Source organism: Protomyctophum bolini, assembly GCF_963924005.1.
Source record: "Protomyctophum bolini genome assembly, chromosome: 22".
NCBI lineage: Eukaryota > Metazoa > Chordata > Actinopteri > Myctophiformes > Myctophidae > Protomyctophum > Protomyctophum bolini.
This window is the reverse complement of record NC_137883.1, coordinates 25,560,827-25,573,661: the sequence shown is the minus strand read 5'-3', so window position 1 is coordinate 25,573,661 and position 12,835 is coordinate 25,560,827. Positions and strand designations below refer to the sequence as shown.

Genomic DNA, 12,835 nt, shown 5'->3' with positions numbered 1-12,835 from the left:
TGTTGCACTGTTGCCTGCTAATTACAGAGAGAGAGAGAGAGAGAGAGAGAGAGAGAGAGGGGCAGGGGGAGAGGGGAGTTGCACCACTCAGTTCACACGGGTGTGATTTTTTTTAAACGGTACTTTTCTTCAATTCTTCTCCCAATGTAGTAATTTGGTCCATTCTCAAGCCACCTTGTAATGTAGTCCCTTGTTGCTACTGACCCTATACTGTTTGATCTTATGGGGGCATAGGTGCCTGATCATGTGATGTGTCTCCTCCGCTTGTAGATCTACAGACCTTGTAGATCTGATATTTTAGAACGTTTGAGTACTTTTAAGTATATTTTCATGCCAATACTTTTGTACTTTTACTCTAATAAAAATGTGAACACTGGCCTTCAACTTGTAACAGAGTATCTTTCTATCACGGTATTGATACTTTTACTCAAGTAACATGCTTCTACCACGACTGTATATGTGTGTATAGCCAGGAGGAACAGTACTTCATCAATGGATACCTCCCAGATTTTCACCAAGTGGAAGTTCCTGACATCTGGATCGGTATATCAGGTACTGAGTATGATATGCGATGCATTGGGTGTGTCATATACTGTACTTAGGAAAACAAACCTGGTGATTATTCAGATTTCAATTGTGGTGTAATTCTGATAAAGAGCAGCATCTAAGTGGATGTTATAATTTCTGTTTTGTAATATCACCAGACCAGGACCAAGACGGGGCGTTTAAATGGGTGGACAAGAGTCCGATCGAGGTGTCCGTGTCCAACTGGGGTTCTGGATGGCCTCAAAACACTCCCAACCAATGGGACTGTGGACAGATCTTCACAGGTTAACACAAAGCCTTTTACAACACTTAGTTTTAGTCATCATAGCTTAGTTTTTATTCCGTTTTCCCCGGTGAAAAAAGGTAGTTTTTTCACCATAGTTTTTCGTCATAGTTTTAGTTAACAAAATCATAGCATATACTGCTCCTGCAAGAAAAAAAGTGCTTGGAATAAAAATAATATTGCAAGCCAAGACAAGCGGAGACTTGTCGTTGTCGATATGTGACGAGAACACCACTGACTGTCTGTATAACGCAGCGGGTCTTGTGTGCCCCGAGTTGCTGAGCGGGAGAGTGGATTCAATCAGCTTATTATTATTGGTGCACAAATCAATAAATAGCCTCTTTTTACACACTGTTTCACTTTACTACAGGAAATTACGCGGGCAAATGGGAAACAACCAGCTGCTTCAAAAGTCATGGTTACATTTGTGAGATGACAGGTGGTCAGAATGTGAAACCTACTCCAACTCCTGGTTAGTAATACCACATTTACATCCTCCCCTGTTATACTGTGGCACTTAAGACATAAATTATATATATTATATACGCACACACACACACACACACGCACGCACGCATACACACACACATATGGATTTCATATATATTTATATTAGCCTTTACACTCTACTGTCGTTAATATTCGTTATGTCTTTGTAATAACAATGCTGAGGAACCTAAACCAAAGACTTTTATTTACTCTTTTGTACTCTACTATATAAGAAGAAAGAACAATAAAATGCCTGAATCTTGAATCTGGGAAGGTTTATTTTATTTTTTGTCTAGCCTGGAGCAGATGAAAGCTTCAATAAATGAAATAATGAAATCATGTGATGTTGCTGTTCCAGGCTCCCACTGTGACCCTGGGTACTTGCTGAATGGAGAGTTCTGCTACCACTTTGAGACAGAGTCGGTGCTAAACTGGAACACTGCCTCCACATACTGCATCAACCAGGGAGGAAACCTGGCCAGCTTCCACTCTCCGGAAGAGCTCAGCTTCCTGACTGGTGAGTGTCCCAGACAACAACTGTCAGTGAATATTAAAAATGTTGGATTAGTATAGAATAGAACCCGAAGGGAAATTAATGGATTAAAAACCACAGCCACTCTCATCAGAAAATCACATCCAAGACAATAAATAATAAAACACAACATAAGATAATTGATATATTGTTATATCGATTATTTTAACACAAATTTACACCTTACACCCCTTTAACTATACCGGTACGTAGGTTGCCTTTTTTATATTCTTTTAGAACTAAACCATCCTGAGAGAGACAACACTAGCATAAGATGCATGTTTATTGACCCTGGAGATAAATACAGTATATAGTATATGTACAGAGTCAACAGGCTTTCAACAGTGAATATATTAATTCATGTTGTCCTAAGGATAACTTTTGAGAATCTTGACATATTATGCTTGACAGTGCAGGGTTTCTCTCAAACTGTCTTCTTTTTATAACCATATTTTCTATCCCGGCTGTAGCTCACATGCCAGGTGAAGGCTGGGTCGGCTTGAGCGACACAGCGACGGAAGGAACTTGGATATACACAGATGGAACCCCAGCTGTAAGTGATATGTGTCATGAACGACAGATATTATGCCGATTTATGTCGAATTACAAAAATCCTTCCTCTCCACCCACTACCATTGAAATAACAGATTAACCCTATGCCCAGCTTTCTGGGTTTGTGTGAACATAAACATTGGCTTGTGATTGGCTGATCACCCCATATAGCGATGATTTTATTGGCTTAGCCAAGTACAACTGAAGACAAAAGTGAGGGCAGAAAAGTGAAGACGCAAATTGTGATTGGCCAGAATGAGATGATGTATGATGATAAGAGAGCCCCTCACTTCACACAGGTGTGATTCTTTTGGTATTATATCACAAGATGCCCAGCCCGCTCGGGCTAACAAGACACTCACGAAATGAACATACACCAAGATGTCCACAAACGGAATACATAAACAATATTGATTGTCCAGGCTGTGAGTTAAGGATACATCGTTCAAACTTGGAGTGTAACATTTTAAAGTGAATTGTACTGTGATATGTACTTCAGGACTACCTGAACTGGGCTCCTGACCAACCAGACAACTGGGACGACGACGAGGACTGTGCCCACCTTAGAGGGTTCAACCACGTTGAAGCTGGTTCACTCAACGATGACTTCTGTACCGCTACTAAGGAATTCATCTGCAAAAAAGGTTTGCTGCCATTAAATATTGTGTCTGAATATTCATTTTGTTTCCATCACCTTTTTTATATAATTGGCATTTATATTTTCCCCAGTGGCTGGGACAGGTCCTCCACCTCAACCTCCAACCTCTGGACCAGGTAAAAACATCAATGCTGCTAATTACTCATCTTTTATGCATTTACACAGTTATATCTAAACTGCATTTTTATGGCGTAGCTCTATAAGAGGCTAGCCACAGAGGATCTGTGGGGGTCATATGGCCGATGACCATGGCTGGGCGTCATCATTGGTGACACATTTGAAGTCATACGGTGCGCAAGTTATGCCCGGGAGGTGTACACACACACACACGCACGCACGCACGCACGCACATTTATAGATTGATAAGAGGAATATGTGTTTGTATGATAACTGAATTTTAGTTGCGTGGGATAAATTAGGTCTCTGTCTGTCTGTCTGTCTGTCTGTGTAAACAGATTGGAGTGAGACATGTGGTTCGTGGACAGAGGGACACTTGACGGACTACTGCTACCTGTTCAACTACCTGTCTATGAGGAAGTGGTCTGAAGCCAGAGCTGACTGCGTCAACCAGGGAGGAGAACTGGCAAGCATCGGACATCCATTGGAACAAAGCTTCGTCTATTGTAATCCTTCTTGTTTTTTGAGGCGCGCCAGCCCCTCCTATATTCAGCTATTAGTGTACATTTATGTCTTGCACAAACATTAAATTCCCATTGACAATGAATGGAGAATTTTTGTCATATGTGGACGAGCAAATCAGTATTTTCTTCTTACACAAACAGTAAATTCCCATTGAAAATTAATGGAAAGTTTACGTCATGTGTCTGAGCAATGACAAGAGCGCCCCTCACTTCACACAGGTGTGATCTTTTTATGTCGTACTTTATTGTCCCCTCGTGAGAAATGAGGGTGATTTAGCATCATACACAGACTCGCTGGTAAATATGAATAAATAGAAAATATGAATAAATAATTATAATATCCCATGCTCTTTTTCTGTATCCTCCCCAGCCATGGCGAAGCTGGCTCCCACGGGGATCTCCTTGTGGCTGGGCGGTCATGACTCTGTCACCGAGGCGGGCTGGGAGTGGAACGATGGCTCACCTTTCAGATATATCCACTGGAGTGGAGGTACAGTTCACCAATGAAACCACATGGATGTGATGGTTTCCCCGACCGTGGGTCGGGACCCATGTTTGGGTTGCGGACCAATTTTTATGGGTCGTGACTAATATTTCATAAGATTTTTATATATATATATATATATATATATATATATATATATATATATCATCCCCCCAAAAATCACAACTTTTCCTTTTCCCTAAATAAATTAAAACACGGTTAAGAAGTAGTGAAAATATAAGATCTACAAGCCAAAACATCTTAACTTCTCCTTTGGGTCATGAGCTACAGTAATCATAGAAAGTTGTAAAGTTGGATTCATAATGGTGGTGTACCACGCCAAAGAATAGCTGTCCTACAAACTGACAATGCTTCATGTTGTGACATACAGTGTCGTGAGTTTGTGTCGGGCTATTTACGAGTCATTATGTGGCACTCACTATACGTTTCCCTTGCTGTCTCTTTCCTCCCAGGCAATCCGGACGATTATTACGGTGAAGACTGTCTCACCATGCTAATTGGCTCTGGCAAATGGAATGATGACAATTGCAACGCTAAAAGAGGCTACGTCTGCAAGCGTAGAGGTAAGAGTTATTAGCGGTATTGGCTTAACTCTTAACCCATTGAAACCGAGGAAGCATTTGTGTGATTTCAGATTTTTGCACTGGATATTGAAAAAATAGCATATAATATATGCTCACTCCACAAAAAAACGTTTCATTTAACGTTTAATTTCCATTTAACGGGCAGAAGCTTGTTTTGTAACAGTGTTTTTGGTTCTTTCAGCCAACACGCCGGAGCCTCCACCACCTCATGACGGTACGTATGGCGGCCAACTGTCTTGAAAATGGCAACTTTCACTCCTTGAATGTATTTTGAAGAGGACGACATGTATAAAATGGCACATTTGGCACAGAGTATTTAGTGCAGTACACGTTATCAGAAATATGTCAATTCTGGTTGTTGTTTTGTTGTGTAGGGTATATGACTGCGCTGGTGTGCCAGGACTCCACCGCTGTACTCCACTGTCCAGAGGAAAGCGTCATCAACATCCAGTCAGCGTTCTATGGCCGCAGGAAAGACGACATCTGTCCGCACCTGGATGGATCAGGAGCAGGTACAGAAACCTCAAATCTGTGTGAAGCCTTACGTCATCTAGTGAAAATCGGGTTACTGGACTAGGCATTCTCTGTTGGCTGGTTTTGTGCCAATTGATGTTGCTCTCTGTTGTGTTGTAGAGCACTGGTTCTAAAACGTTTTAGCCTGTGACCCAAAACAGAAATTAGATACCGGTATTTGCCCGGGACCCAAACCAGTGAAAATAGCAGATCTACAAGCTCAAGCTTTTTTGGGAATATTTTTGGAATGTGTTTTGAAGTAATAATTAAAAAACAAATGTAGGAAACAACAACTATGGGGACCCATAACAATGTGTCTGTGACCCACAAATGGGTCCCGACCCAGTGTTTGGGAAACTGTTTTAGAGTGACGTCATCTGATGGCCCCTTCAGAACCTTGCTTTTCACCATTAGATGCCAGGTGTTTATGAGGTTTGATAAATTAATCGTTCCTGTTAAAGTGTAAAATATGTATCGATGCCCTTCTCACTAACTTGACTGGATTTATTTTTATATTTTTGCATACAATGCGCTAAAGAGGCAAACCTTCATAAATGCTATTAGCAGATTTTCTGCATCATTTTAACAAAACACCTCTTCTTACTTTGTAGGAAGTTGCGATGTGCCCGGGATCCTACCTATGTACAGGAAGATATGTGACAACCGTCCCTTCTGCTTTGTGTACGCCCATGCGGATCCGGACCCCTGTCCTACTGTCTCCAAATACCTGGAAATGACCTACAGCTGTGAACAGAAAGGTGGCTTTTCCAGCATTGTTCCATGCAGTCTATTCAGAGTTACAAAGTATACAACTATATTCATAATCATAAGCCTATGCTACTTCATTTCATCTTAGATGAAGAGACTCAAAACTTTAATGAATACCAATTGAATATCCTTGTTTCGTTTTGTTTGTCCGAGACTGCGAGCACTACAAAAAAATATTTTACTTTCAAATCAATCAGTTGCTTTTATTATGCCCAAACCTATATAAAACGTCTACTGTAGCTCCCAATTCATACCATCAGTTTTGAACGAACTACTATGTAATATAACAAGTGTTGGTGTGTACTCCCAGTGTGTTTATAACAAGTGTTGGTGTGTACTCTGTGTGTTTATAACAAGTGTTGGTGTGTACTCTGTGTGTTTCTAACAAGTGTTGGTGTGTACTCTGTGTGTTTATAACAAGTGTTGGTGTGTACTCCCAGTGTGTTTATAACAAGTGTTGGTGTGTACTCCCAGTGTGTTTATAACAAGTGTTGGTGTGTACTCGGTGTGTTTATAACAAGTGTTGGTGTGTACTCTGTGTGTTTCTAACAAGTGTTGGTGTGTACTCTGTGTGTTTATAACAAGTGTTGGTGTGTACTCCCAGTGTGTTTATAACAAGTGTTGGTGTGTACTCGGTGTGTTTCTAACAAGTGTTGGTGTGTACTCTGTGTGTTTCTAACAAGTGTTGGTGTGTACTCTGTGTGTTTATAACAAGTGTTGGTGTGTACTCTGTGTGTTTCTAACAAGTGTTGGTGTGTACTCCCAGTGTGTTTATAACAAGTGTTGGTGTGTACTCTGTGTGTTTATAACAAGTGTTGGTGTGTACTCCCAGTGTGTTTATAACAAGTGTTGGTGTGTACTCTGTGTGTTTATAACAAGTGTTGGTGTGTACTCCCAGTGTGTTTGCAGGGCCTTGGTGTGGAGGATGGAAACATCACAGACTCCCAGCTCTCTGCTTCCTCCTCCATGGGTTCCTTCGCTCCTAGCAAGGCCCGTTTGAATGGCAACTCCTGCTGGAAGCCCGCTGGAAGTCGTATGTAGCATGCAGTCATACCATCAATAAATGCAGCTAATTAACAATGGGAAAGGCAAAATACATTATAAGGCTACAGTGGTTAGTGTGTTTTGTAATAATAATAATCAAAATCTACGTAAATCTATGTATCTAGCAACTAAAGTTTTAATATAGTTGTAGTGGAGTAAAAGTACAATATTTTCCACTGAGATGTAGTGGAATAGAAGTAAAAGTATTAAGGAATAAGAAAGTAAAAATAATAAAAATACGTCCTTGATGGCAACGATATGTGACCGAGTTCTGCGCTACAGCGACGTGTGAGGTCACAGATAGGGTTATGTCACACATACATACAGTACATACATACTGTACATCCTAAGTTGCTGTCCTGTCTTCCAGCGACATCAAGCTGGATCCAGGTGAACTTGGGAGAGACCAGGAAAGTGACTGCGATAGTAGTTCAGGGTTGCCCTACAGCCGACAACTGGGTCACCAAATTCAGCGTCAAGCACAGTGTGGATGGAAACACCTGGAGCGACTATACTGCTGATGGGCCGGTGAGCTTTCAAAGCAACGCCTGCTCTGTTGTGATGGAGAGAAAGTGTCTTGTTTGAAAAGAAATGGACCACTTTTAGGTACATTATTTGTATTGATAATTCTTAATTATTTTCTTTTTCAGTCTTTCCCAGGTGCCACGGACAGGAATACTGCAGAGACCCAGCTCCTTGGTACTCCTGTGTCCGCCCAGTACATCCGGGTCTTGCCGTTGGAGTACCAAGGAGTGGCAGGCCTCCGCTTTGATATCCTGGGATGCACACCTGATTGTAAGCAAGCCAGATTTTTATGGTGATAAACAAAATGCTAGTTGCAAATAAATAACATGAGGATTAGATTTAATTTGAAAATGTAAAAATATATAAAATCTATATATGCTTTCACATATAATCTGTGCTTAATCGTCTCTCATCAGTAATAGTACGTATTTGCTCTCTTTCAATACAGATGCAATCACATGTGCTAACAAGCCTAACTTCATCTTTTCCAATGATCGCATGACGTAAGTAATTAAAATCAATTCGAAACAATTCAAATATGGTTTTGACATCGTTATATCCCATGTTCTTAATCTTCTTTTGTATTCTTTATTGTGTGATCGTATGGTCTGATGCTGCTACTGCATATTGTGTCCACTGTCAGTGTCCACTGTCCAGCAGGATGTGCCAGAGCTCCTTACAATGTGTTTGGAAACACAGTATACCGTGGGGTGAGTTCTTAACTAACTACTAAAAATGTACAATTAAAGGACAACATTCAGCCATTATTACAACACTTCCTTTATATAAAGTTTGCTCATTTATTTCCCTGTCACCCACAAGGCAGCAGATGCACCGATCATGAGGTCTGCAACCAACCCTCTTCTTGGTCAAGACAACAAACCTAAGTAACAAGTAACAGTCTCCCATATTGTGTCTCTCTCTCCTCTGTTGTTTGTTTTGTGTAAACAGGACTCAAACATCTGTGCAGCAGCCATCCATGCAGGGGTGCTTCTAGACGACGTAGGAGGCGAGTGCACTCTGCTGAAGACAGAAGGACAGGACTTCTATCCTGGCTCCACCAGGAACGGCATCACCTCCGCACAGTATGTACCAAACCAACCTTCTAACGCAATAAGCGCCTTCTCATATAGTTACAATTCAGAAAGTGCACATAAAAGCTCAAATAAAGAAGGAAGGAATCTGTTTTCTGCAGATTTGATGGAAGCTATTCAGTGTCTTACACGTTTGCAGATGGCGGTGAGTTGAACGGCAATAGGTTTAAATTTACTAGTGTTTTTGTTTCATATCACGTTATGTTTAGAAAAATGACTGTATTGTGTTAAGATTGCTCATAACTGTAACAACCAAACAAACGGTACGTTCAACCTGCAGAGCTGAGATGTTCGGGACCGGACTGGTATGAGTTTGGAGACTTCTGCTACAAGCCGTTTGACGCGCAAAAGACATGGGCCGACGCCCAGAGGGCATGCAGTAATTTGGAGGCCAACTTGGTGTCCATCCTCTCAATGAAGGAGCAGATGTGGCTGGAGAGCTATCTTTACCTCGGTAAAGAAAATAAAACATAATTGAATATGATTTCTCTGATGAACTGGCTGTAACGGTTAATAATGGAACACAAATAAGGCAGATTTGTGACAGGTGACAGCCATCTTGACGTTGTTCCCTCCAGCTACCAGCCATGTGTGGACTGGACTCAACGACAAGCAGTTCTCAGGTCTGTACATGTGGAACGACGGTCACCACGTCACCATGACCTACTGGGCACCAGGGGAGCCCAACAACCACGACGGCTTCACTGAGGACTGCGTTGAGATGCTGTACACGGTGAGGATATGATGACACCTGCCTGGGATTCTAATTCTAACCCCCCGGGTCTCCTGACACTAAAGTCAAACATCTTATCCACTAGCCTAATGGGGAATTTTCCCTTAGCCCGGGGAGATATTGTGGCTTTTTTTTAGGTCTTTATAGGCAGAGGCTCTGAGACACGCTTCTACATACACACACTTGCTTCATTTGATCTGCTGTTTCAAACTACAGTATTCAACCTACCAATATGTCAGTGGTTTCATACTGTATAAAGAAGAACAAACAGCAATTTAGGGCGTTATTCATTCTCTCTCTCTTTTTAGAGTAGCCAATTATTTTGTACCCCCTTTTTCTCCAGAATGTAGTCGTTCTTTCCAATTAATTTGTCCCCACACACATTTCTGTGTTGTCACTGATGATGATTCCTATACTGACTCACCTCCCAGTGAGGAGCCCTCATCAGGAGAAGAATGTAGGGCCTTCGTCCTAGTCCTCCCGCCCAACACTCCCTGCTGACAGGTGCCGCCCCCAGCCCGTAGGAGTACATGCAATGACCAATATCACCCTCGTCCTGGCTTCCCTCCCCCGAACATGGGCCAATTGTGTTCCCATAAACGCTTGACAAAGCCGGAATTACCACTGTGGATTCGAGTCCGTCATGGTGGGCAGGGACTTTACCACTGCGCCACCATAGTACCCCTTATTATTCACTCTTTATAATATAATAATATTAAATTACTTTGTTCGTTTGTTCTACCTTTAGCAATGTGCTCTTTACTTATGGAATGGTATTTATCTATTTCAGAACGGTCGATGGAACGATGTATCCTGCACAAAGCTTAACACTTTCATCTGCAAAATGCCCAAAGCTCACTACCCGCTGCCATCTGTAAAACCCACCGTTTATGGATGCCCAGAGGTAATAGCTTTACACACACGCACAATCATTAATGTCATTAATATTTGGAATTGTACAGTATATTGCATTGTGCAATATTGGGTGCTGAACTATGAAAAGAAAAACATAATACCACACATGGTGGTATTAAGCACTTTCTAGTGTGCAGACTTGTCTTTATATTTCTTATTGTATTATGCAGTTGAACTGTTGTTGATACAGAGAGCACTGCTTTTTGTTTAATGGTTTCAGGGTTGGGATGCATATGGATATGCCTGCTACTGGATGGAGACCAGAGCCATGACCTGGTCTGATGCTAAGACGTTTTGTAAGGAGGAGAAGGATGGCTTCCTTTTGCACATTGGAGATATGTAAGTTTGACAGCTACTGTACATCACTCATCCAGTAACAGTAAGCAGGGTTTACCAATATGGAATACAGTAGCAGGTATATGTAGATGAGGTTAGACGTACTGTAAGATGCAGCAATAAGAAATAGAATAAGAAATTGCATACTGTTTATGCATCACGAAAAGGTGCAGTAACAGATGTGGGGGCCCAGGCCTTCGTGCAAGAAACAGGTGACATAGTCCACATGAGCTGAAAGAAAAGAAGAAAACGCATCAGTAGGTCCCTCCCCTTCTCACTCTCCCTCACTTCAATAATCCATAACAGTAACCAAACCATTAGTTTTTTGCAATAATACAAATAATTACACTCTTTTCATCTTATGGGGTGAATTCAGGTTGAGGGCGGGGGGCAAGTCGTCATATTGCCAGGGCTCGAACCTGGGACCTTGTGCGGCCTCTCTACTCATTCAGCTTTGGCCGCCCCCCATATGAGCAGTGATAAAGTGTGCACACATTTGATGTACCGTTATTAAGTATGGTCTCTTTCATGTGTGTTTCAATGCAGTTATGAGCAGTCCCATTTCACAGTGGACTTGTCGGGGGAGACAGGAATGTGGTGGATCGGTCTTTACGCCCGTGGCCAGGACGGAGCAGTAGACTACATTTGGGACAATGGAGCGTCTCTCACCTTCAGCCACTGGGACAGAGACCAGCCAGGTACAAAGATATGCACGCACGCACACACAAGCCGTCAGAGTTACAGACCTGTAAGAGTCCATTTGGAGCCCCCTCAAGGAACCCTGAGGTTCTCCGGACCCCACTTTGACTTTTACTATAGCGGAGTAGTTCTACATAGCCGTATTGATACTTTTACTTAAGTAAAACAATGGAGTACTTTTCCCACCACTGGTATTGTCCCTCAGATACTGGAGAAGGCACGTGCGTGGCAATGACATCGGGTGTGATCGGTGGCTTTTGGGATGACAAGGCATGCACGGAGCAGTACAAATTCTACTGCGAGAAACCAAGGCCGGACATTACCCCGCCCACCAAACCTCCGACTAATCCTCCTGTGGCGGGCTGTGCTACCAGCTGGACGGGATTACCTCACTTCAGAAACTGTTACCGGGTAAAAAAAAAAGGAAAAAAAAAGTTTTGTTCAATCATTGCTATAGAGAGTTTGTTCAGTAACAGGGGTCACACACTCACCCCCCATCTCTCCAGCAGCTTTGGTAAACAGAAAATACATTTACAGGTCAGGATACCAATTTTATCCAATCAGGAGAGAGAACTCATTCAAAAATGATTTGATCTTTGTGACTAAAATAAAGTTGGTATCAGACCTTTTAATATCCAGCGGCTAAAAGTATGTGAACGCCAACACCAATAATAATAATAATAATAATAGCATTAATGACTGTATATGACTGATCTGTGTGGCAGTTGTTCCATAAGGTGGAGTTCTCTCAGAAGAAGAGTTGGGATGCAGCGCGGGCAGACTGTCTGTCCAGAGGGGCTGACCTGGTTAGCATCCACGGCCAGGAGGAAGAAAACTTCCTCACTCTCTACAGCAAGGGAACCAGCAAGTGGATTGGTCTCCAACTTAATCTTGACGGAGGTTGGTGCTATAAAATGTACAACTAAGTAAAGTATGTATAATATATAGTATACCTAATTATATTCATGAAAGGCAAACGTATAAGATTCCTTGAGTTTCATAGGAAGGGAATGCACACTCCTATGATCAACAACATCATCACAGTACAATATTTCCCTCTGAGATGTAGTGTTGAAAAATGGGAGTACTAAAGTACAGTATACTTGAGCAAATGCACTTACTTACGTTCCGCCACTGATGCCAGGTTACGGCTGGAGTGATGGCACGCCTCTGTCTCACACCAACTGGGGCCATGGAGAGCCCAACGACCATGACGGCCGTGAGGGATGTGTGGAGATGGTGAGCAGCAACAACGGGACTCACTCCTACTGGAATGATCTGAACTGTGACGCCCATCAGGACTGGATCTGCATGATCGCCAAGGGAAAGACACCCGTCCTCCCCCCGGTGCCGCCACCACCTGTCCCAGGTGGGTGCCCTTGGATGGATAGATACAGCAGGCAGGCATATGTAAGATA

At 42.3% G+C, this 12,835-nt stretch overlaps 1 protein-coding gene across 1 annotated transcript in view; it reads left to right on the top strand.

Moving 5' to 3' along the window:
• Positions 1 to 12,835, top strand: part of LOC308309720 (uncharacterized protein) — a gene marked incomplete at its 5' end in the record, with an annotated part of 30,246 nt that overhangs the window by 3,138 nt on the left and 14,273 nt on the right. The window contains 28 exons of the mRNA XM_080755637.1: positions 470 to 552; positions 705 to 830; positions 1,200 to 1,301; positions 1,677 to 1,835; positions 2,321 to 2,403; positions 2,902 to 3,046; positions 3,132 to 3,176; positions 3,516 to 3,683; positions 4,072 to 4,191; positions 4,659 to 4,769; positions 4,972 to 5,004; positions 5,165 to 5,302; positions 5,915 to 6,061; positions 6,970 to 7,104; positions 7,486 to 7,643; positions 7,766 to 7,910; positions 8,089 to 8,143; positions 8,284 to 8,350; positions 8,592 to 8,725; positions 8,836 to 8,879; positions 9,015 to 9,188; positions 9,313 to 9,467; positions 10,258 to 10,371; positions 10,603 to 10,721; positions 11,265 to 11,416; positions 11,623 to 11,828; positions 12,143 to 12,317; positions 12,562 to 12,786. Of these exons, the coding sequence (XP_080611763.1) occupies positions 470 to 552; positions 705 to 830; positions 1,200 to 1,301; positions 1,677 to 1,835; positions 2,321 to 2,403; positions 2,902 to 3,046; positions 3,132 to 3,176; positions 3,516 to 3,683; positions 4,072 to 4,191; positions 4,659 to 4,769; positions 4,972 to 5,004; positions 5,165 to 5,302; positions 5,915 to 6,061; positions 6,970 to 7,104; positions 7,486 to 7,643; positions 7,766 to 7,910; positions 8,089 to 8,143; positions 8,284 to 8,350; positions 8,592 to 8,725; positions 8,836 to 8,879; positions 9,015 to 9,188; positions 9,313 to 9,467; positions 10,258 to 10,371; positions 10,603 to 10,721; positions 11,265 to 11,416; positions 11,623 to 11,828; positions 12,143 to 12,317; positions 12,562 to 12,786 (3,518 nt within the window). The remainder of the gene's footprint in view (positions 1 to 469; positions 553 to 704; positions 831 to 1,199; positions 1,302 to 1,676; positions 1,836 to 2,320; positions 2,404 to 2,901; positions 3,047 to 3,131; positions 3,177 to 3,515; positions 3,684 to 4,071; positions 4,192 to 4,658; positions 4,770 to 4,971; positions 5,005 to 5,164; positions 5,303 to 5,914; positions 6,062 to 6,969; positions 7,105 to 7,485; positions 7,644 to 7,765; positions 7,911 to 8,088; positions 8,144 to 8,283; positions 8,351 to 8,591; positions 8,726 to 8,835; positions 8,880 to 9,014; positions 9,189 to 9,312; positions 9,468 to 10,257; positions 10,372 to 10,602; positions 10,722 to 11,264; positions 11,417 to 11,622; positions 11,829 to 12,142; positions 12,318 to 12,561; positions 12,787 to 12,835) is intronic.